General features: G+C 39.8%; 1 protein-coding gene across 17 annotated transcripts in view; it reads left to right on the plus strand.

The window, feature by feature from the left end:
• Nucleotides 1-531: 531 nt before the first annotated feature.
• Trpm3 (transient receptor potential cation channel subfamily M member 3) overlaps nt 532-24,077 on the plus strand; it is an 819,880-nt gene continuing 796,334 nt past the window's right edge. For 8 of the 17 annotated variants that reach the window (XM_036207600.1, XM_036207631.1, XM_036207795.1 and 5 more), the window contains exon 1: nt 535-813. In XM_036207600.1, the coding sequence (XP_036063493.1) occupies nt 631-813 (183 nt within the window). In that variant the 5' untranslated portion in view covers nt 535-630. Of the gene's footprint in view, nt 814-24,077 lie in introns of all 17 variants that reach the window. The other 9 variants (XM_036207564.1, XM_036207580.1, XM_036207594.1 and 6 more) reach the window with 4 other exon arrangements.

Here is a 24,077-nt window from a genome sequence, read left to right on the forward strand (position 1 = left end):
TGTGTGTAAATGAAAATCTATTCAGAAAATTTCAGTGTGCAGCCTAGTCTGGGGCCCAGCGGGCTAGCCTGACAAGCAGAGGGAGTAAGTAGCCTAGCACCTGACAGGCAGATGAAGCTGAACTCTCCCAAGGGTTCTTGAAGACAGTTGTTGCGAAGAGGAAGAAAGAGAAAGGAAGAGAAAGGAAGGCAGACAATGTTCCAAGCTTCCCCTCTTTGTCTAATCCAACTGGAGTCTCCACCCACCCAGCAGTGGATGACCTAGGCTTCTGCTCCCAGGTCCCAAGGGCCTTGAGACTTGGGCGGGGTGTGGTGACGGCAAGAAACTCCCAGAGCAGTGCTTCCACAGCCTCAAGCGTGGGCTGTGCGCCCCCTTTCCCCCACCACGGGAAGACGGTAGCTGAGGGTAGGAAGCAATTTGGGGTGCAAAAGGAAGAGGGCTGGGGCACAGGTGGCGCTCGCAGCCCCAGCCCCAGTTGAGCCAATCGCGGGCGCAAGCGCAGCCTGCGGGCGGCGATACCGAGCGCGGGGCTCCGGCGGGAGCCGACCAGGCGAAGGCGGCGCCTTAGAGAGCTGAGCGCCAGCTGCAGCCAGCACTGCCAGGGGCGCGGGCCACCTCCCTGCTCTAAGCATGGGCAAGAAGTGGAGGGACGCAGGCGAGATGGAGCGAGGCTGCTCCGACCGCGAGGACAGCGCGGAGAGCCGCAGGCGCAGCCGCAGCGCCAGCCGGGGCAGGTTTGCCGAGTCGTGGAAAAGGTTAAGTTCCAAGCAGGGGTCCACCAAGCGCTCGGGACTGCCCTCGCAGCAGACACCGGTGAGTGGCGAGAGCTGGGAGCCTCAGCATCCTCCTCCCACTGGCTCTGGGAGCCTTGTCCGTGGTGCTGAACTTGCCCTCCTGGAGCTGCAGCCTGGCGAACTTGTGGAGCCACTTACAGGGAAAGTCCTTGTGAAGAGGGGCCCCATAAGGGAGGACTCCCCTCTCTTTAGCCAGAGAGGATCTTTTGACGTGTCTCCTATCTGCCTGTACAGGAATGGGGAGATAGTTGGATGGGCGAGGGGCTGGCGGTCAGATCAATAGAGTTTTGTAATTAACGAAGTGAGTGAGTTGTCCTACATCCTGTGACTCAAGTCGATCGCTCCGGTCTGCCTATGTCCCGTGATCAAACTCACTTAACATCATCTGAATGGGGGTATAATAGGAAGGGCATGCCATAATTTTACTCTCTTAACACTTGCTCTTGCCATCTCACTCCCCCACTATTTTAATGGGTGGGTTTAATTGTTTGCAGAATGTCATTTGCATGTGGAGAATAGCAAGAATATCCCAGGTGCTTATACGCCTCTGGTTTAACATGTATGACATTCAGAAAGCAGTTTTCCCATGTGTCAGCGCCTCTTCAATGTCTGATTAGTGTGATAAAAGCACTCATGAGAAATTAACACAGGCACTGTGTGTGTAGAGAAATACAGTTGATGAAAACTTCTGCTATGTTCGCATTTCTAGTATTTAAATATTAGGTTTTCCATTGTGTCAGGAGAGAGCTCTGTTCTAGAAGACAGTTCCATTGGCCTCCTGTTGCTCATGGGCAAGGAGGATGCACTGCTTTTAACTTCAAAAGCATGTGTGTTCCTATGTTTTCAGAGGTATCATGCAGATTTTTATATAATGAAGAGAATTTGAATTAATTAAAATATAGTTCATACTATGAACTCCAGTATGAATAGTGTTAACTCACTCTAGTTTCCATGGGTTGCACTAAAGGTTAAAATTCACACATAAAAGTAGCATGTATAAACAGCAGTTCCACAGAAGGAGATTTTAGCCTATTAATTTTATTTTCTTGTTTACAAAATTTGAGGCAGAAAACATTAATAAATTTGAGGATTTCAGTCAAATTTTTGGTGTATTTTATTGGCAAGTTTTTCATTTAAATATGGATATAGTCCAAATATATGCAATTAATTTTATTTCAAATGCAGAAATATTTTCTTAGAAATGCAGACTTGAAAATATCTTTAAAACAGAATTTTAATTTGAAGACAGACTTCTGGAAATATATTCTGCACAAAAGATAAATGGCCTCTTACCACTTACATAAACTAAGAATTAAGTTAATTTCCTTAGAAAACATCTAAATATTATTCTATGGAGCTTCTTATACTGTGTTTTTTGATTTTGCTCAACAGGTGTGTGAATAGCCTTTATCAGGGCCATACAACATCTTCATTTAATGCTCTTGTGAAAATAAATGCCTTGGAGGTTATTGCCTTGAATAAAACTGTGTGAGGCATACTAGGATACCATGACAACCAGAAACATCTGGAAAAGTAGCCATGTCCTCCTGTTTGCTAAGGGCAGGCGATGGTGCAGTATTTCTCTGTGGTACTTGTTAATTGAAACATTAGCAATTTGTGTTTTTTTTTTCTCACATTGATGGCAAGTTCAATATTGAGTTTGTTCTAAAACTCCAAAAATAAGTCCTTAGCTATGCTTTTAATTATCAGATTAAAAATCCCCAGAGATAATGAGCTTTTGTCATTCTTAGGTCTGCAATCTTAGTTTTCATTCCTGGTTTGATCTCATTAGTTGTTGATTAAAGACTTTTGACTTCATTAGTAACTGAGACACTCGACACATTCATGCAGGCGCAGGAACAAGGGAATGGTAATGCTTTCAGGTTGTATGTTGACAATAGTCCTTAATGCAAGGTAAGATGCTTTTCTTATCATTTAATGTGATCTGGTGCTGTTTTCAACTTTTGTCATATTTTATCTCGGAAAAATAGCTTGTAGATCACAGCTAACTTGAACAACGTTGCTTTTTGTTGTTCTTATGAGTCATTAACATATTCTTTGACATAGTTGTGGGTCTTATCCATTGTGGGCTATATTCAGAAACAATGTGGCATTCAGCCTAATAATAAATCATATGAAGATTTTACTCTTTCTTTTGAAAACAGAGTAGATGAATAGGAAGAAATTGGCTAATTACTAATCATGGGGCTTCATTGTCATTCTTGGCTCTTTTGAGACCATGAAATGATCATGCAGAGGCTTTGTTAAAGTAAGCTGTGATGCTTCATGTCCAATCTGGTTAAAGTTACTCAGGGGATGTAAGGACCTCTAACTCCACTCAAGTAAGAAAGGTTGTGTTGTTATTTTTGACTTTTACTTTGGAGGCACAGGTATATCTCCTGGACATGGAAATTATTTACTACAACAAGGAAACTTCTGTCATATTCTAAGATAGTGGTTTTTAACCTTCCTAATGCTGTGACCCTTTAATACAGTTCCTCATGTTGTGGGGACCCCCAACCATAAAATTATTTAATTGTTACTTCATGACTGTAATTTTGCTACTGTTAAGAATCTGGGCGGTGGTGGCACATGCCTTTAATCCCAGCACTTGGGAGGCAGAGGCAGGCGGATTTCTGTGAGTTTGAGGCCAGCCTGGTCTACCAAGTGAATTCCAGGAAAGGCGCAAAGCTACACAGAAAAACCCTGTCTCGAAAAACAACAAAACAAAACAAAACAAAACAAAAAAATAATAACATAAATATCTGATATGTGACCCACAAAGGGGTCATGACCCACAGGTTGAGAACCACTGTTCTAGAGCTACCAAGAGAAATTTTTATGAGCCAAATTACAGTATTTTATGTGTTAAGGGAGATTTGCTTGAATTGATTTTGGTTAGATTTCCTATTGATTTACCACCAAATCTGTAAAGATTTTTCTCAGAAGTTCAGTACCCGCACAGTCGTGATACCAGCAACAGAAGTAAAACTTTACATTTCTGGCAGTTGCTTTGGTAATGAGAAAGTGCTTATGAGGTAGGGGAAGCCAGGGGGTAGGAGAGTGTGTGTGTCCCACCCATTCCTGACCACAGTTATAGAGAACCTTTGATTCCAGTGCCAGGAAGAAATGGTACTGTCTTTGCAAAAGCTGGAAAAAGGGGCAGCTGTTCTGAGGCTTCATGGTGGCATTCCATGGGCATGCTCTGAGATTCTGGGCCACAGCAATGGGCATGCCCAAAAAGCTAATCTTTGTTGGTTCTTATATCATTCAAGAAATGTTCCTTTCTCTTCTTATTTTTCAGCTTCATAGTTTTCAATAGAAGGTTTATGAATTCATGATCCTTTGATATTCAAATACCTAACTCATATAATTCTGATGTAGTGAAGTAATATTTAATAATATGCATCCTTTAGAAATTATTTTCCTCTGAGATAAAGTCTTAGTTTTTTTTTTTTTTTAAATCTGGAAACTAAAATACAGGCAGATAAATTTTATTCCAGTTTTGTTTTATTATTGATTAGTGTGAAATTATATGTTTGCATTTGGGGTATCAAAGTAAGTTTCTGAGTATTAGCTTTTTAAATAGTATTTCTGTCAAAGTGGTCTATAGTATAAAGATAATTTAAGAACTTCCTCATGGTCATTATATAAGATCTAGACTGCATTTTTCCTTGAAGTAGTGTGTTTGCTCTTCCCATTGTTTTTGTATTTGCACAGAAATACATGGAAAGTGTTTAAAATATAATCTAGGAGGTGTAGCCTGGTATTGCGGCTATCAAATACTTACCTCTGCATGCATGCATTATTAATTTAAAGGGGTGATTTCCTCTAGTCCCACAACTATTTAAAGGCTTATTTTCAAATAGATGTAGATTTAATTGAATCTCCGAGTAAACTCTGTGTTAAAGGGACAAGATCAGTTTGAGAGAGTAAAAGGATGGAGTAGTTGTAATTAGTGTTGTTTTTCAACCTTGGATGGCGTATTTGCTTTCACTAATGCTATAATTACCCTTATCAGCAGGTGCCAAACACAGAGTATCACACCTTAGGCAGATAAGTGGGCAATTGAGAGTGTGCAGAAAGAGCAGGGAGTACAGGAAACAGCAGTGCTCCAGAGCAGGCAAGTGCATTTCAGCTGGGTACCAAATGCACTTCTCCCTGCCATGGCTTAGGTTCGAGATGCTGTGTATACAAGAGAAATCCTTGTACAAATGTGGCTCCACTTCTGAGACTCATGTCCTCATTTGGGGCCTAGGAGGTGGGTTCTAGCTTTTGTTACCCATCGCAAGTATTACTTGATTTTTCCAGTATCTTGAGATATAAACAAATGTCTATCCATCCCAGATATGGTACCTACAAAAGATGAAAAAAAAAAATGAAAGAAAGTCTACCTTGGTAAGGCAAGAAATTTAATTGGAGTTATTTATAGATGTATGGACAACTTATAGGTAGGTACATGACCAAAGAAGACCTGCCCCCTCTCCAGCAATTGTTAACTTGCTTATATGTCCTAAGGGAAGTAGGGATCCTCTTATGCCTCAAGAGCCATCTCAGGTCTCTTCCAGGGAAATGTTAACAGACCTGATTATTTTGTGTCTTTGTTAGTGTCTCTGTGGGTAATCTAAACTGCTCTGATGTCAAGGAATCAAGACATGTCACCATGTCATGCCTAAAAGATAAAATTTCCCAACAGCTAGATTTGTCAATGTCTTGAACTAAAGAAAGGCTGAGTAGGCAGGGTTAAAGTCAGAAAAATTCTTTTCTCAACTACTTGAGGACCACGGAGATGGTAAGCCCATGGTGGTTGTGACAGAAACAGTGGCAACTAGGTGAACAGAATATCCTTGTTTCTCTTTTAGCATCCAATATGCCATCACAGTGTCATTAATACCTTAATGGTTTGTTCTTGTTCTGCAAAGCACTCCCTTGGTGGAAGTGGAATGGATCTCCTGCAGCGCTGCTGGTCCATCACTGAGTAAACCGTTTCTTGACAGGTTGATTTTTGTGTATTGCCTTTTACTCACTGTGTTGAGACTTAAAAAGGGAACAGAGCAGTATTGCTTGGGAATACAGTTGCATTTTCGTATTAGTATGATTTTTTTCTTTTTGGGTGAAGAGAAATCCATTTACAATGGCCCACCTTGTTTAAGCATTTTGGAAATACTGTTGACTAATTAGCAAAACAATGAATATACTTTTCTCCATCATCATAATTATAGTGCATGGAAATTTAGTTGTATCTTTGAGGGCTGCAAACATATTAGGAAAAAGGTAATTCAAACAAGTTTTGGGGGAGAATATCCCTGCATGATGATAATTTTAAATTTGTTTTCAATTCTAAAATATATCAGAACAGTTTCTCCTGCCATCATTTACTGAGTTTAAAAAAAAACAATTTAGTCATTAAAATTATTTATAAATAGCAAAAGAACAATTATATTCATTTGGCTAGACCAGCTGGATGTATTGACTTTCTCAGTTTCATTTGCAAAGGCAAAGGAGGGCTAGAAGGACAAAAATGAAAGGATTCTTGAGAATGCATGTTTTTAAGAAACTTATTCTAGAGGTTTAACAGATGACTTGTCAGTTAAGAGCATTTGCTGCTCTTCTAGAAGACCTGGGTCCAGTTCCCAGCACCCAGGTTAGATTGCTCAGGCCAGTGCTTCCAAATCCAAGGAGGATTCTGTGGATACACACACACACACACACACACACACACACACACACACACACACACACACACCAGAAAGATAATTTTTAACATTTGTCAGGCACAGAAGTTTTAGGCACTATGTTAGTTTATTTTTTTTGTCAATTTATCATAAGCTGGAGTTGTCACGTGTGAGGTAGGCTCAACTGAGGAATTGCCTCCAACAGATTGATCTGTATGCAAGTCTCTGGGGGTGTTTTATTGACCAGTGATTGATGGGCTCAGAGGGCCCAAACCTCTGTGAGTAGTGTCACCCATGAGCAGGGCAAGTGATCCTGAAATGTATAAAAAATAAAGCTGAGTGAACCATGGGGAGTGAGCCGTGTTTCTCCATGGCTTCTGCTTTAGTTCCTGCCTCTGGATTCCTGTTTAATTCCTGTTCTGACTTCCTTTCAAGATGGACTGCAAGCTGTAAGATGAAACAAACTTTCCTCGCCAACTTGCTTTTTGGATGGTGTTTATCACAGCAACAGAAACCTAAGACAGGCACAGTGGTAGGTCTTGGACAGCTTCTCTAAGAGCACCGAGAGTTTAATCCACACAAAAGAGATATGCAGAGCAACTAACAGAGGGTACAGTCTATCTTTACAGTCAGAGCCCGCTAGAGCAAGGTTAAACAGTTCGTACCTCCTTAAAGGTGGGGTTAGAAAATCAGAACTAGAGCTTCCTTGACATAGTGACCACATTTCAAGAGAAAGAAAAGCTTTCTTGGAGTTGTCAGGAAAAAAGCAATGCCATCTTCCCAATGCTAATTTTAACTGAGTCATGGAGATAGATGCTAAATGTTGTGAAATAACACCAAGACCAATCATACCTTGGCCTTGGCTGTGTGGAGGTTCTCATAAGCAGACTGTAGGTACTATGGTCTGTCTTTTTACTTCCCACTAAATGACTTTCTTTGCTTATTACAGCTGGAGTATTAGCTCTCCTGAATGTAGATTCTTGTATTATTCAATGATACAGCAAAGAGCCCTGAACAGTGCTTGGCACAGAGTAGTTAGTCACACATTTGCTCCAGGAATGAATTAATCAATTAGCAACATAAAAAGCAATAGTTTTTCGTTAATGTGAGGGAGATTAGTTACTTGATTTTTGATCTCAAAAGAAAATAGAAACAAAATGTTTTATTTATTTTTATCTTATTTATTTTTTTTGGGGGGGTAGGGAAGAATAGTTTAAGTAGGAGACAGATAACTATGCTACTACTCCACAGGAGTGGGTAGAAAGGATTATTTTTAATTTGCTGTTTGCATTTGCACTTAAATTTACATTGCAAATTTACTTTTTCTTATGATGGGTCTAACTCTGATTCCTTCATCCTCATGGACTCACCTGGTAGAATGAGGACTGTAGGGCTGATTCTTGTGTGGGTCTTCCTTAGAAGGTATTTATTCTGGAACAGTGATGAATGAGTTCACAAGTTGTCATGTAGTGGAATGTATGCCCCCAGAAGCTTTTATGAATAATTCAAAGATCACCAAAGTATCAGTTCATGTCTTTCTCTGACCTCCTGAAACAGGCTTAAAGGATGTCAGCAATTGCCCAAGCTTTAATAAAATGAGAACCATTCTGGATGTTCTGAAGATGGATGTCTACAATTGAGAATTGACATGACAATTTGTGTATGACAAGACAAGCTCTCTGTGTCAGGGCTGTATATTCATGAAAACCCTCTCTCTACCTGAGTTTCAACCACAAAGTAATCCAAAAGAGAGAAAGCATTCATGCAAATACCTGCCCAGATTTTTCCCCCCTTCTGGAAACTTGATTTTTCTGGGCTTTCCTGGAAATGAACTTTATAATGGTGACATTTTGGATTGAGAGCTGTATTGAATAAGAACATTGCCCAAAAGGTCTGATCTCAAACAGGTTGTTGTACTTTGGGCAATAAGTCTGCATGTACTTTAGCAAACATTGTGGTAGCTTTGGAATGAAGCTAGCCAAGGCTAGACTCCTTCCTGTCTGTCAGTTGCTAGCTGTGGAATCTGAAGAAATTGTCCTATGGCTGGTTTTTCTTAGCAGTTATTAAAGCAACTGCAACTTCCTTTTCCTTTCTTACTGGTTTATGAGTTACCCAAATGTTCTGTTTTCTTAAAGGAACACTATTCAGTGAAAATTCTTTTACAAGTCTCTTTGACTCTTACTATCCATTTATTATACTTTTTAAATGAAAACATAAATAATCTCCATATGTAAAAAATAGAAAATGCTGAGTTATCATGATCATTCCAACACACACTCAACAAAAAGTAAAAATGTCTATCTATTCTTGGTATCTTTAAAAGAACAAAATATTACAGATACAGATAAAACACCCATCTCCTATTTTTTGATTCCATCCCCTCAGAAAGAGACTTCTCCAAATCAGCATTCATTCCTTCATCCAAATTAAAGTCACCTCTAGTACACATTTGTTATGGAGATATATGGATGCTATGGCTTTATCTGCTTGGCATTTCTTGGGGACTGTGCTGTGCAGCAGATTTTCATTTACCATTTGCCTTGTCCACTCAACATTGTTTTTTTAGATATATTATGCCATTCTGTGCAGGTATTTCATAGTGTATGCTTATATTTCTATTTTTCTGGTATATCTTGAAACTATATATTTTTATTTCTTTCATTTCTTATTGGGATCATTATGCTAATTAATTTGCTAGCTAATTCACATCACCATTTTAAACTATTCAGTGAAACTCTTTTTCATTGGGTCTTGACATGTGTTGCTCTTAGGAAGATACAGCGCCCAGCCACAGGATGTTTAAACTTATCTAGCTCTCAGCCTCTTCACTGAATCAAAACTTTGCCAGCAGCTGAAGGTGGGTGGGACTGGCCTTCGTTTATCATTGAAATTCACCCTAATAGCTTTCAGCCTGGCTCAGTCTCTTCACTAGTTTTGTAACTTCAGAGGTCTGTTGCTTACTTCTTATCAGGAAGGAAAATGGCAGTTCCTGCTCCCTGGAGGAGTGTGAATGACAGGTGCATTGATGTGGAGCCTTTGGTGGTCATGCTCACCATGTAGGGACAGTCTCTTGACTCCTTTATTAGGAGATAGGAAAAGCACTGGGCCCCTGTTTTGTAGGAGGTGCTGTGTATAGCCTCTAATGCTTCAGAAGTTAGAATGTTGGCGAGTATAGCTAAGATGTAATATGAGACTAACAATTGTGCTGGAGTAGTGGTTTGCAAAGTGCCTTCAAAGCAGGTCCAAATTGGTAGTCATCCACAGCAGATCTCAATCACTGAAACATCATTGTATGTCCTTGTCAAAGTTGATTTTATTGGCACTTTTGGAGTTAAAATAGGAAACTTAGGCAATATTGGAGTATAGGACACTCTTTGCTTTTGATATGTTTTTATTGGTTTCTTTATACTTTGAGGAAAATTGTTGTAATAAAATTATTCTCTTTGTGAAGCTCAAGGCCTTTGGGAAATAATGCCTTTTTAAAATATGGGAAATTTCAACAATATAGAAAGACTTTATAATATTCCTATAACTTAATTTCAGCCAATATCCTATTTTTCATTTCTTCCCTCCTTACTAGAAAATTTACAAGTAAATCTCAGCTATTATGTTACTTCATCTAAATGTTATATGGAAGAGATAGGGTATTCATTTACTTGTTTGGATGTGGGGCATACAACCCAGAGTCTTGTGCATATGAAACCTGTGCTCTGCTATTGAGTTACACCCCTGAACACTCAGGTTCAGTGGTTTTTGACCTGTGGGTTTCAACCCCTTTGGGGGTCACATATTAGATAGCCTGCATATCAGATATTTACATTATGATTCATAACAGCAGCAAAATTAAAGTTTTTAAGTAGCAATGAAATACCTTTATGGTTGGGGGTTGCTATAACATGAAGAACTGTATTCAAGGGACACAGCATCAGGGAGATTGAGAACCACTGCTCTAGAGACTTAGAAGAAAAAATTTAAGACACTGTGCAGATGCATTAGCAATTTATCAATACCCTCTGCTATGAGCTTAGTGTCACATTTCCTGGGCCCCTTCATAATTCAGTGTTTTAATGTGTTTCTATGAGACTCCAAATGGAATCGACATATTGCAATTATCCCTTTAACTTGTAGACTTTCCCCCCCTGGTCTGTTTTTTCTTCTAGATAATGATTCTGTCCTAGAAAACAAACTTCTCCCATGGAGTTTCCCACCTCCTCCTCTGCTGAGTGGGTCCTGACAGTACTCTTGTACATGTTCCACTGTCCACTGTTATTCCCCACAAGTTGGCTGCATGATAAGGACCCTGAATCAGTTTAAACCTGATTTATTGGTGAGAATACTTCTGCACACTTCTCGTTTTGTGCTGTAGATGGAACTGATGCCCATTGCTTAGAGAAGGACCCAGGGAATCATTCTTTCGAAGAAAGTGAATGTTTTGGATTCTGCAATGCCATGGGAGCCTCTTGCAGCTGCTCTGTTCTGCTGGTACAGGGCAAATGCAGCACAATTGCTAGTAATGCATGGGTACCACTGTGCCTAAGAAAATATTATTTGTAAATACCCAAATCTGAATTTTGCATCACTTTTGTGTGCAATGAAAACATTAGTTTCTTTTAGATGTTTTTAGGCCTTTAAAGAGTAAAACAAGTAGCCATTAGCTCCCAGGGAAAGAGCACCAGCCATAATCTGGATCTACCCTTAGCTAAAGTCTGCTGATTCCTGTCAAGGAGCTGTCCCCTTGCCACTTCTTGTTATTACTGGGGATTGCAACATGATGATGGAATTCCATCTTGCCTTTCTCAAGTTATTAGTTGAAATATGTTTAAAGTAAATCTCCTCTCACTGACTGATATACCTTATTAGGCTTATATTTTGTCATAATCCATAAGTCAAGATGAATTCTTGAGAGAGATTTTTTTAAGTAGAGAGAGTAATCCATGTGTTACTATACTGTCAGACCTTAGGCTTTAATTGGGTCATGTGTTTGGTTAACTGGCAGAGAATAGTTGGCCTTTTAATTGTGGAGGCCAATTAAAGTGTTGTTAAGATGTGGGATATGCAAAAATAAATTGTCAAACTGTTTCTGAATTAAAGTTTTTGCTTTTAGGATTAAAAAATGTGGGCATTTTCTTCTATTCCCACTTGCAATGGAATTAGCATAAACTTAGTGGGTTAGTGCTACACAGATGTATTAGAGTTCTATAGCTCAGAAGTCTGACATGGACTGAGTTCACTGTACAGAAAAGCAGGACCACTTTCCCTCTGTGGTGTCTAGGGAAAAATGATCGACTTGATGTCTCCAGCTTGCAGAAGGCACCTACATCTCATAGCTCATGGCTGCCTCCTCTGTATTTGAAGGTAGGAAAATTGAAACTCTTCCCACTTCCATCACACAGCTTTTTCTTTCTCTCACATTTAAGATTATGTTGAACCCACCTACACAATCCAGAGACCTTATGGTAAAGCCAGATTATTAGCAATCTTGGTTCATCTGCAACCTTAATCCCTGTCTGCCTTGCAAACTTACATGTCCCAGGTGGTGGATAGTAGAGTATGGGAGGCCATTATTACTCTGTTTCTATGGGCATTGTTAGATTACTTGATATGCCTTTTTTAGAGTCTGAGATTCAGACTGAAAACTCTAAAGGTAAAAATGACCTCAGTAGTCTTGGAAACTGGAATGTTTTTTATCCATTGTTTTTCTTTTTTATTAAGAGATTTTCTATTCATTTTACATACCAACCATAGATTCCCCTGTCCTCCCTCCTCCCACCCCCAGCCTTCTTCCCCAACCCACCCCCCCATTCCCACCTCCTCCAAGGCAAAGTCTCCCATGGGGAGTCAGCAGAGCCTGGTACATTCAGTTGAGGCAGGTCCAAGCCCCTCCTCCTTGCACATGGCTGCGCAAAATGTCTCACCATAGACACTAGGTTCCAAAGAGCTGGCTCATGCACTAAGGACTGGTTTTTATAGTACCTTTCTGTATAGGTGAAGCCTCACAGGACACAAGAGAAGGGGATATGGGAAAGTCTTCTGAAAGACTAACTAGATATAAAGGAAGAGATTCCATTATAACTTTAAAAATAGAATAGGAGAGAACTTGGCTCCTGTGGATAAAGTACTTGTGCAAGCATGAGGACATGAGCACCCATGGCCCACAATGTTCATGAAAAGGTTGGTCATAGCAGCATGTATCTGTAACCCCAGTAGTGGGGTTGCGGAGAAGGGAGGGCAGAGACAAAGAATCCCCAGGGCTTGCTGGCCAGATTGCCTAGCTAAAATGGAAAACTCTAGGTCAATCAAGAGACCCCCACATCAAACATTGTGGAAGAGGGGCTGTGGAAGAGGGATGGAAAGAAAGTAAGAAACCTGGAGGACCACAGAGAAGAGTGCTGTGAAATACTGTCTTCAGGACATGCCATGGCCATCACACTCACAAGCTCACTGCTGCCATGGCTACCTGCAAAACCTCAAGTCACACCACATAGCAAAATGTAATTGTTATGAATACATATTAAAGTCATATTTTAACTTGATTTGAAAATGCCAGATCAGTGAGATCAGAGGCAGTCAGTTATCCAGGCAAAATACATCCATGGCAAGAATAGTCTCAGATGCCAAACAGAGTATACAGCTCCCTATGAACAAACCCAGTTCCCTATAGCACTCATTCCAAAAGGTATTGTCAAGTATCCATTCTTGAGTAGTTGTGAAACTATTAATAACTATGGTGATATTTTATTTGTACTGAAATGTGATTTTATTTGTATATTAATAAAGTTGCCTTGGGGTCAGAGCAAGCCGGAGCAGAACCTGGGTGGTGGTGGTGCACGCCTTTAATCCCAGCACTTGGGAGGCAGAGCCAGGCAGGATCTCTGTGTGTTCAAGGATACAGCCAGCATGGCGACACACGCTTTTAATCTCAATACCAACCATAGAAGACCTGGAGGTCTGTACAGACAGGCAGTGATGAGGAGGTCATGTGGTTGGGTTTACAACCAATGAGAAGGCAGAACAGAATGTCTATAAAAAAGACAGGACACAGGAAGTAGGCCTCTTGCAGAGAGGAAAGACAGCAGCAGCAGTGAAGGGTAAGGTTTTCAGCTCTCAGCTATTGCTCTGACCTCTTGGCTATTAACTCTGTATTTGGCTCTGTGTTTCTTATTTAACAAGATGGTTACATCTACAAATAACAATTACAAATATCAGAGGAAGCACTTCCTCACTTTAGGAAACAGATTTGAATGATGTAGATGCAAGAATATGCCAATAGGAAGAATAATGGATTCAAGTTATATTGTGTGGTAAATGGCACTGTAAATATTTACTCAAGATCTTCCTTACCCATCTAGATCAAGGCTGAATGGCAGTAACATCCTTTCAGTTCACAAGGCACTTGGACCACCAACTTCCTAACATTCCCCTTTAAGTCTTGTTTGAAACGGTATGGCCTCCTCTTGAATGCTGATTCTGATTTTAATCAAGGATAAATCAAAGACATCCTTGGTGTGTATACTAAATTATTTACACATATATGACCTTACATCATTTTACAACACAATACTAATTTTATTAGATATACAGCACAGATTGTTTATATTTTGCCTTGTCTTTGTTACTATATGCATATGCTATGCCTAAGAACTAAAGATATTAATATTATGATTCAAGTATCTATATGAACACATGAGCTATTTTATCTTTATATATAGAAAAATCTCAAATTTAATAACATTGTAAGACTTTATAATGTCCAAGTCCAAATGTCAGATGTCAGTTAAAGGTTTAAATATTTGAATGAACAAACAAAACAAAACAAAAAAATGTTTGGTAAAAGTGGTCAAACCAGTGAGAGAAGCTATCAGTTAGACTTATGAACATATGTTGTAATTTTCAGTTTTTATCTCACTGAATTGAAACCATACACATAATACACATAAATTATCATTTTATGTGTTTGTATGTGATGTGTGTATATGTCAGAGGACAATTTCCAGTGTTGGTCATTGCCTTCCACTTTGCTTAAGATAGGTTATCTTGTTTACTGCTGTGAATGATGCCAAGCTAGCTGGCCTGTAGTTTCCAGGAATTACTCGCTGGCTCTTACCTGGCTGTAGGAGTATCAGGAGTACTATGACTACCATCACCTGCTGTAGAATCTGAACTCAAGCCCTCATGCTCAAATAGTAAACACCCTACCTACTGAGCCATCACCTTAGATCACACTTTCCATGTATATATGTATGGAAATATAAATGTATACTTGGTTTTTTTCTTGAGACAGGGTTTCCCTGTGTACACAGCCCTGGCTCTCCTGGAACTGACTCTACAGATCAGGTTGGTCTCTAACTCACAGATCTGCCTGCCTCTGCTTCCCAAGTGCTGGGAATTAAGGAGTTCACCACTACTGTTCATTTTTCTTTTGGTTCATTCAATATCTTTTAAACAGATGATACGAAGTGCAATTTTGCCAGTTTGTAAGTTTTATTGACTGTTTTATTAATGAAGAAAAATAATCCTGTCTGGGCTATCTTGAATCAACTTGACACAAACTAGCGTCATTTGGGAAGGGGAAACCTCTACTGAGAAAATACCTTAATAAGATTTGCCTGTAGGCAAGTTGGTGGTGCATTTTCTTGATTATTGTTGACTGTGAGAGGGCCCAGCTGACTGTGGGCAGTGCCACCCCTGGGCATATAGTACTGAAGTGTTACAAGTAAGCTGAGAAGCTCGTGGGAGCAAGGCAATAAGCAGTACCCATCCATGGCTGTGCTTGAGTTTCTGTCCTGACTTTCCTTCGTTGATAGACTGTTAACTGGAAGTGTAAACCAAAATAAACCCTCCTTGCCACCCCACCCAAGTTGCTTTTGGTCATGGTGTTTATCACAAAAGAGACCTAAGACAAACCCTTAATTTGAAATTTTGAGTCACAGGTACTCTCCAAAGAGAACTCTTGCCATGTTTCCAGTAATTTGAATATATCTGATGTTACATAGGAGCGCTTGTCTCCTTTGCTCATAAATAATGAGTGATTGTAATAATAGGTAATTACTTGGTCATTGTTTGTAGCAAAGCATAAATGGAGAAGCATTACCAGTAATTGAGGACAGACCAACAGATTGTCTTAAAATGCACAAGTCAAACATAACAGGAAGTAGAGTCTCTTTTTTTTACAATTTTTTTGAGATTTATTTTTATTCGATGTATATGGATGTTTTGCCTGTATGCATGTCTGTGTGCCATGTGCATGCAGTTCCCACAGAGGCCAGAAAAAGATTCAGATCCTCTGGAATCTGGTGGTTAACAAGGGTTAGTAGTTACCATGTGTGTGCTGGTAATAGAACCCTGGTCCTCTGGAAGAGAAGAGAAGTCAGTGCTCTTAACTGTTAAGACACTTACCCAATGCCCTTCTTTTCTTAAAAAAAGTAACATTTCAAGAAAACATGGTTTTGTTACAAAATCTAGGAAATTCTACCATGAAAAAAATGACTAGAAATACAACTAAAGAAATGTTTACCCCAAGGAATATATTATATTTAGAAACAATAGTAGATAATTTTCTACAGTATGTGTGATTGCCTAAACCAGACCATAATGACAGTGAATAAATAGTACTTAAAACACAAACCTTCTGGGAATCAGCAAATAGTTTATTTTCCTTATAATGTCTATCAAGGAGGATGAGGCTGTATTTCAGTTTGTTTAGGTTATTATAACAAAATGCCGCAGGCTGGAGGCTTATTAATGATAGGGATTTACTCTTTACATTTCTGAAGATTAGAAAGCCAAACTGAATTTACTGTCCGGTGGGGTTTTCCTAGATAACAGTATTTGTGCTGTATTTTACCAAGATTAGAAGGGACAGGGTCTCCGTGGGTTCTTTTTAATACTATTATCCTACTTATGAGGGCTTAACAGTCATGACCTAAGCACCTCCCAGAGATGTATCTCCAAATATGCTTATGTTGGGGTTAGATTTCATCATGCAAGTGGTGGCATTTTTATCTATTGTAGAATGACCTTCTATAGTAAACTTCAGAAAATTTCCAAGGTGCACAAGGTCCCCAAATTTGAAGGGCAGAGAGCTGGGGGCCGAAAGGCATGGTGGCCTAGAGCAGCTATGATTGGGGCAAAAGTCCACCTGTGTAGTAGTTAAAGAAGGTCATCTTGGATTGGGCCTCAACATCAAACCTGTGCACATATGGACTGTGTTTGGAACCTGAAGTCCCAGCACTTATTTAGAATTATAGGAAAATGAACAGATGCATTCACCAATACACAGATAATAATCACCAAGCAGGTGATTGGCTTTGGAGGATCAGGAATTCTGCAGCTAGTTAATACAGACTGCAATAAAGGGCCTATAAAGCATGCCACAGGAACAGAATTTTTAGAGGGCTATGAAAACCAAAGCAAACACCAAAGATGCAGGACTCTGACCTGAGATGGAAACATTTTCCTTTGCTGCTCCTGGGTTTATGGCACTCATAGGGAAGAACCGTGATGGACTGTCACAACTTACAGACATATGAGGGTAATGAGGCAGTCAACTCTATCCATTATATTTCTTTGTTGTCTTTATGTGACTTTCATAAAATCAGCCTTCCCACAGGGTAAGGGGACAGAGTTCAGTGGCTGAGTGCTTGCTTGTCACATAGAAGGTCCTGGGTTTGGTCCCCAGCACCACAAGTGGAGCTTCCAGATTTACTGAGAGGGTGGAGCAGAATGGGGCCTGGAATTTTTGGCTACCATTTGTTGTAAACACAGAGAGTGGGAGCCACTTTCAGAAAAAAGAGAAATTGCCATTTTCTTTGGCTTCATGTCACAAGTCATTTCTCCACATACAGACAGATTACAAACTAAAAAAGATGAGCTTGAAAATTACTTTCCTTTATGTGAAAGGACTGGCAAGTCATTGTAATAAATATGAGTTTTTAATCATTTCAAAGTATTTGATATGCCATCAATAAGTGAAGTTAGGTTTCCTTAGAAGATAAAGAGTGGTAATTACTGCCATAGCGAGAATGATTTGGGTTACAGATGCAAAAATAGTTTATGATTTCAAAGTGTGGTCAAATTATTAAATGCCACTATAGGACACAGTGGCAACCGTAACTAAAGCAAGAGCTTAATCCACGTTATCAAGACCCAATGCTCTTAATTAAACAAATGCAAAAGGGACCAGAGATAAGTAACAGTTAAGCTCTCTGTTTGTCCCTGACCCATTACATACAGGGGGGAGAGGAAAAACAGTTTGCAGGAGTACTGAATCCTTAAAACTGGTGCCTTTGGATCTTCTGATGGAGACAGACTACTGGGCTGGTAGGATAATATCACAGCCCTGTGCTGATGTGAGTAGTGAGGTAATTCACAGCATATTGTATTACTGCACAGCTTGTGAATCTCATGTTATAGAAGGCTGGTGTTACTTCTTCCCTGGGAAAACATCTGACTAGCAAAAATCACCTTGCATGTGCCCTAAGTATCATCTGGTCCTCCATTAGAACTCTGATTCAGGACATCCCTCCTATGTTGCTTCTACCTGACATGTTCTGGGAACATGTGGTCATAGATGAAGGTAAGTGACAGAGCATAGTGAAGACACCCAGACATAGATGTTTCACCTCTAGATAGGGAGGAGGAAAGAAGGGAGAATGGGTCCAATTTCTGAATATCAAAATACTCAACTCTTTAGATGACCTCTGACAAGTCTTACATAAACCCAGTGTCACTCTGAGTAGGTCTTATTTGGTTGTTCAGATGATAGATGAATAAACTAAATTTCAGAGTAGTGGAGTCATTGGTAGCCACAGTCAGCTGGGAGATGAGAGTGATGTTACTCACAGGGAGCCAGATCCATCCTTTGCCTGCAGCACTTGGCTGACTTAGGAATCAGGAGTGAGATGAGTGAAAACACAGTTTACCTCTGTCCTCAACAAGATGCTTTGTTTTCGATATGGATGGTGAGGTCAAACCAGGTCTATGTTAATGAAGGCAATGAAACTATGTAGTTAGCAGTCTTATGGACAAGCTTATTTTTAGACAAAAAAAAAAATCAAATGAAGAACTACTAATTTGTTACTGGAAAATACTTCATCACCACCACCGAGTGAAAACAGGGCATCAAATTGTGCTTCTGTGAACTTAACTTTTAGATTATGTTCCTTTTACTGTTTTTAATATATTGAATCATTTTCTTACCAAGTTTTAAATAAACTCTTTTTTACCATGTCAATCAAAACAAGATTTAGAAAACTCTAAATTTATCAATGAAACAATATACAATCCCTTTTGGCTATTTACCTCCCTCATTTCCCCTTCTTTCCTCCCTCCCCCCCTCTCTCTATGTCTGTCTGTCTGTCTGTATGTATGTATGTATGTATGTATGATGTATGCATGTATATATGTATGTATGTATGATGTATGTATGTATGTATGTATGTATGTATGTATGTATGTATATATGTGTTATGTATAGTAGCTACTATTAATAATATGACAAAAAGAGAGGCTGGAGAGCTGCCTCAGTTGTTAAGAGCACTTACATCTCTTCCAAAGACCTCAGTTTGGTTCCCAGCACCCATGTCAGGCAGCTCACCACCACCTGTAACACCAGTTCTAGGGTATACAAATGCCTCTGACAGCTGCACACATATGATGCACATACACATAATTAAAAGTGACAGAGGAAATAAGAGACTTTAATAAAGCAGTTACCCTCATTTGTCCCAAGGTTAAAACAGAATCAGGCAAATAACTTGAACCTTTAGTATCTTCATTAACTCACACAGGAATTGATGTTTTTAACACTGGCACTTAGCCAAGATGCTGCCTTTTGGTCATAAGTGACAAGTGAGTGATGGCTACATTTCCTACTTCCCACGGTAAAAACTGTGATAGTGGTATTAGGTTGATTAATTGAATCTGTGACTGGAGCCTCAGGGAGATGTCGGAGTTAGAGATAATCTGGGGAGACTTTCAGGAAAGGAAAGGTGATGGAGAGAGTAGAATGCTCACTGATTTGACAGTCTGGATTCTTTGTTAAGAGCAGTGTCTCTATAGTGATGGGGCCAGCAGCCAGACTGAAAGTGGCTGGTGAATGGAGGAAGTAGAAGCTGTGACTGAGTTGACTATTGCGGATATAACAGAGAACTGAGAAAACTGTCTGGGCAACTGGGAAGGTCTGTACAGTGAGGCGATGTTTGAAAATAAAGAATATCAGAGTTAATGTGCTGAAAACGTTGATGCCATAGAGATGAAGAAAATGATAATGGAAGAGTGAGGGATGCTTGGAAAGTATAAATTCATGGAGAAGACCAGAGGGGCTAAGTCCTCAGTAAAATACAAAAAAACAAAGTGACTCACTAAGAGCAAGAGGGGATCAGGGTAAACCGGCACTATGAGTAACATTTTCAGTTAACTCCATCTCTTGTAATGTTGTCTTATTTCCATTATTTAACTTACTTGATGATTGTTTCTTTATTTTTCTACTTGATTTGCCAGAGAAGAACAGGTATATTTTATCTGCAAATATCACTTAGGTCACATGTATATTCAGTATGTGTCTTGGGTCACCTATATATTCAAAATGAGTTTAATTGCAGTATTAATTGCACAGAGGTCTCAAATCTCTTAAAAAGTAGGTTAGGAAAACACTACATGACTGCATGTCATGGGGCACCCAAAGGCCAGCTTTTGAAGAATTCAGGAATAAATACAAATCAAAACATGTTGCTGAACATGGTATAAAGGAACTTAGGGCTTTACAATGCTGTGGGGGATCTAAGGAATTCTTGAGAGCCTAAACAATGTGAACTTAGGGGAGAAACCAAAATCAGACCATGAAATGTTGGAAAACTGTTACACAATGCATGCTGTTGTCAAGGTCAAGCACAGTGAAGGTCTAGAAACTAAGCTGGCCTGATCTCAATCAGAACCTTTATCACCCCTTCCTGATAAGGCAGAGCCATACTGAACTTGGAAGTAGGTTATGCACACCATGTCTTGGTTGATGTTTTAATAATTTTAGCTTCATTAAGAGCATACCTCTTAGCAGTCCCCACCAACCAGCCAGCTAGTGAGAGACCTGCTACAATCCACAGCCCCAGAGAGGTTAGGTAACAAGGAGGGTCCAAAGGGGGTGAATGGATTTCCCTAGGAAGGGGAAATAGAAGATATCTCCTAGGTAAATTAGGAGTAGGGTGGGGTGGGAAGTGGGAACATGAGGGGTCTGGTTGGGCGTGTTGAGGATAGGATGGAAGGAGGAGTAATGAAAGAGATGTCTTGATGGGGAGGCCATTTCAGGGAGAAATCTGGTGCCAGGAATGCTCCCAGAAATGCACAAGGATGACCCCAGCTATGATTCCTAGCAATAGTGGAGAGAGTGCCTGAACTGGCCATCTCCTGTGGTCAGATTGGTGTCTACTTTGTCATCAGAGAACCTTTATCCAGTAATGTGGAGATCCACAGCCAAACACTGGGCTGAGCTCTGGGAATCCTGTTGAAGAGAGGGAGGAAGGATTGTACCAGCCAGGAGGGTCAAGGTCATCATAAGAGAACCCACCGCAACAACTAACCTAGGCTCACAGGAGCTCACAGAATCTGGACCAATAACTAGGGAGCCTGCATGGGACTGATGTAGGCCTCCTACATACGTGTGACAGTTGTGTAGCTTAGTCTATTTGTGGGACTTTTAGCAGTGGTATCAGGGCCTGTCCCTAATGCTTGAGCTGGGTGTTTGGGAACCTATTATCCAAACTGGGTTGCCTTGCCCAGCCTTAATACAAGGAGAGGAGCTTAATCCTACCTCAACTTGATATGCCATGCTTTGTTGACATCCATGGGAGGACTGCCCTTTCTGCACAGAAACAGAGGAGGAGTGGATGGGGGGGCAGAGGAGAGGAGGGGAAGGGGAAACTGAGGTTGAGATGTAAAATAAATTAAAAAATTTAATTAATTAAAAAAAGACCATACCTTTTCCCTATGTTATGGCATTGGGACTTGTGCCTTGAAGCAGGGAGAAGCGAAATGGCAAAGAGACTTTCTTAAGCTGGTGAGAGAGAGCTGCCAGCTCCCCATTGTGGTAAGATCCTCAGTTGTCTTCTCAAGTTTCTTTCGAATGTACGTACCTCCTTAGTTTATCTATGGTGTCTTGTTTTAATTTCTAGAATAATATACATAATGTTTCCTACCCACAAGTTTCCCTAATGAGCATAAAATACTGAGGGAAACAAACAAACTGCTTTCATAGTGCCAGGCTATAGTTCCAGAAGACTGTTATGAAGACAATAACAACAGAAAACTATTCTTAGAGTGTAAGGTCATGGTCCCTTGGCAAATGCCAGTTTTCCTCCTTGGTTAGATGGGGTGATGCTTCTGTAGGCAGGTCACATTAAAAATAATCTCAAAAAATGATTTTTTTCTTAGAGTGGTTCATGAGCACGAAATTCTGTTCCTGAATTTTCTGATCTTCCATGGATTTTCCCTCTTCATCCATTTCTTAGAATGTTTCAGTTTAAAGTTGTCTCCAGTATAGCATGAATTCTAATTGATCTTAATAATAAAAACCCAGAGTCAGATATCTGGGTAAATGCTGAAAGATCAGAGAAGCAGTGCAGCCAGCCACTAGTTCTTACCTCTACGAAATTCTCAGCTGAAAGGGAACAAGTTTGTCTCCTCCTGCCTTACATTCCTCTCTCTACTGTAGTATGAATCTTAAATGGTATTATTAATAAGATCAAACCTGGAGCCAGGTACTGGGGTCAACGCTGGAAGATCAGAGAAATAGAACAAGCCACAGCTTCCTCACCTTGCAACTCCTTAGCTGGTTCTGTTTCCTCAGACTGGAAACCTCTGAGTCCTTATCCAAAATGGATCTTAGCTGAACCACTTCTCACTCGAAAGCTTAACCAGGCTCTAGTTCCTCATCCTCATGCCTTAAATACTTTTCTGCTTTCTGCCATCACTTCCTGGTATTAAAAGCTCTTGTTACCAAGCCTAGCTGTTTCCAGTGTGACTTTGAACTCACAGAGATCCTAACGGATCTCTGCCTCTGGAATGCTAGGATTAAAGGTGTGCGCCACCATTTTCTGGCCTCTGTATCTAATGGTTGTTCTTTTCTCTGACACCAGATAAGTTTATTAGGGTGCACAATATTTTGGGGAATGCAATATCACCACACTCCACCCAGCCATATCACTTGTTTCCACCTCCCTAGTGCTGGGATTAAAGGCATGAGATCCCAAGTGCTGGGATCAAAGGTGTGTGCCACCACTGTTTCTCTTTTAGACTGGGTTAATCTTGTGTAGCCCAGGTTGGCCTTAAACACACAGAGATCCTTCTGCCTCTGCCTTCTAGTGCTGGCATTAAAGGTATGTGCCACCACTGCCTGTCCTCTATGGCTAACTAGTGGCTTAGCTCCAAACTTGGATCTTCAGGCAAACTTTATTTGTTAGATCACAAACAAAATATCACCAAACTCCAGACCTAAAAAGTGAATTTAGTGGAAAGGCAAGCAAAGCAACTTACTGAGAGCAGAAGTGGAATTATTGTAGGCTTTCTGCCCCAAGAAGTGGGCATTGTGAAATTGCTGGACACTGAGCAGAGCTCTTAATGTTCAGTCCTGTGGAGGACTGGCATGCAATGCACTTGTCAGGTTATGTGCTGAAGTTCAAAGGGAGTGGGTTTTACCCTGTAGATATTGTATCTTGATGGGTTGATACAAGAGTGTGGGATTCTTAAAGGTCACATGTCTTTCAGGTAAGTGTGGTAAGACAAGGAAGGCGAAAGTTTAGAAATTATTTAAAAAGGCATCTTCAGTTGCTATAATAGAGTGGTCTTAAAGATCTGGAGATACTGAGAAATATCAAATAATGTGTATATTTTAAGTATTAGCTGAGCAAATTTCAAAGGCCAGCTCTATGAATCCAAATGTACTTTGTTACATAGGTCCAGCCAGATGTATCTCATCTGGAGTCCTTTTTAAATCTCAGTGATCTTAGAATTATTTTTTTTTTTGTTGCTTATTTGGAAGAATTCAGATTTATTCTACATAAAATACATTGAATTATGTTATGCTTAAAGTATAAGAAGGTAGGGATTTTCAAATGAAAATTGGTAAAAGTCCAAGCTTCATTAAATTTTTCTTGGCATATGCACAAAGGATCATCATTTGTTTTTATTTGGCCCTAACCCAGCAATGGATAAAGACTGAGCAATCTCTAACTAAGGGTCCTTTAAGTCAAAGGAGAAACCGTTATCCTAAATAATACATGCAGATGACATTTCTTGCTATATTTATTAGCTGTCCTATTTTTCCATCATGGTCACTTTTTTGTATATTTTGCCTTGAATGTGTTAGTATAGTCATACTTTTACAGGAGTTGGTAGTAATTTTATCATTTGTGTGACATTTGTTATCACATTGGAGGAAAAATAATTTTCTACTTTTCTGTACTTTTTTCTCTTTTCTCTAAGCCCTTATCTGGGATGCAGCAAAGTGAATCAATAAGAAAAAAAGAGAAAGGAAAATATAAGAAAGAAAAGAAAAAGAAGTTTATTGACATGTTTAGCCCATATGTCTATTGGAGGAAAATTGGAAAATATTGAAATT

Source organism: Onychomys torridus, chromosome 1, assembly GCF_903995425.1.
Source record: "Onychomys torridus chromosome 1, mOncTor1.1, whole genome shotgun sequence".
Lineage (NCBI taxonomy): Eukaryota > Metazoa > Chordata > Mammalia > Rodentia > Cricetidae > Onychomys > Onychomys torridus.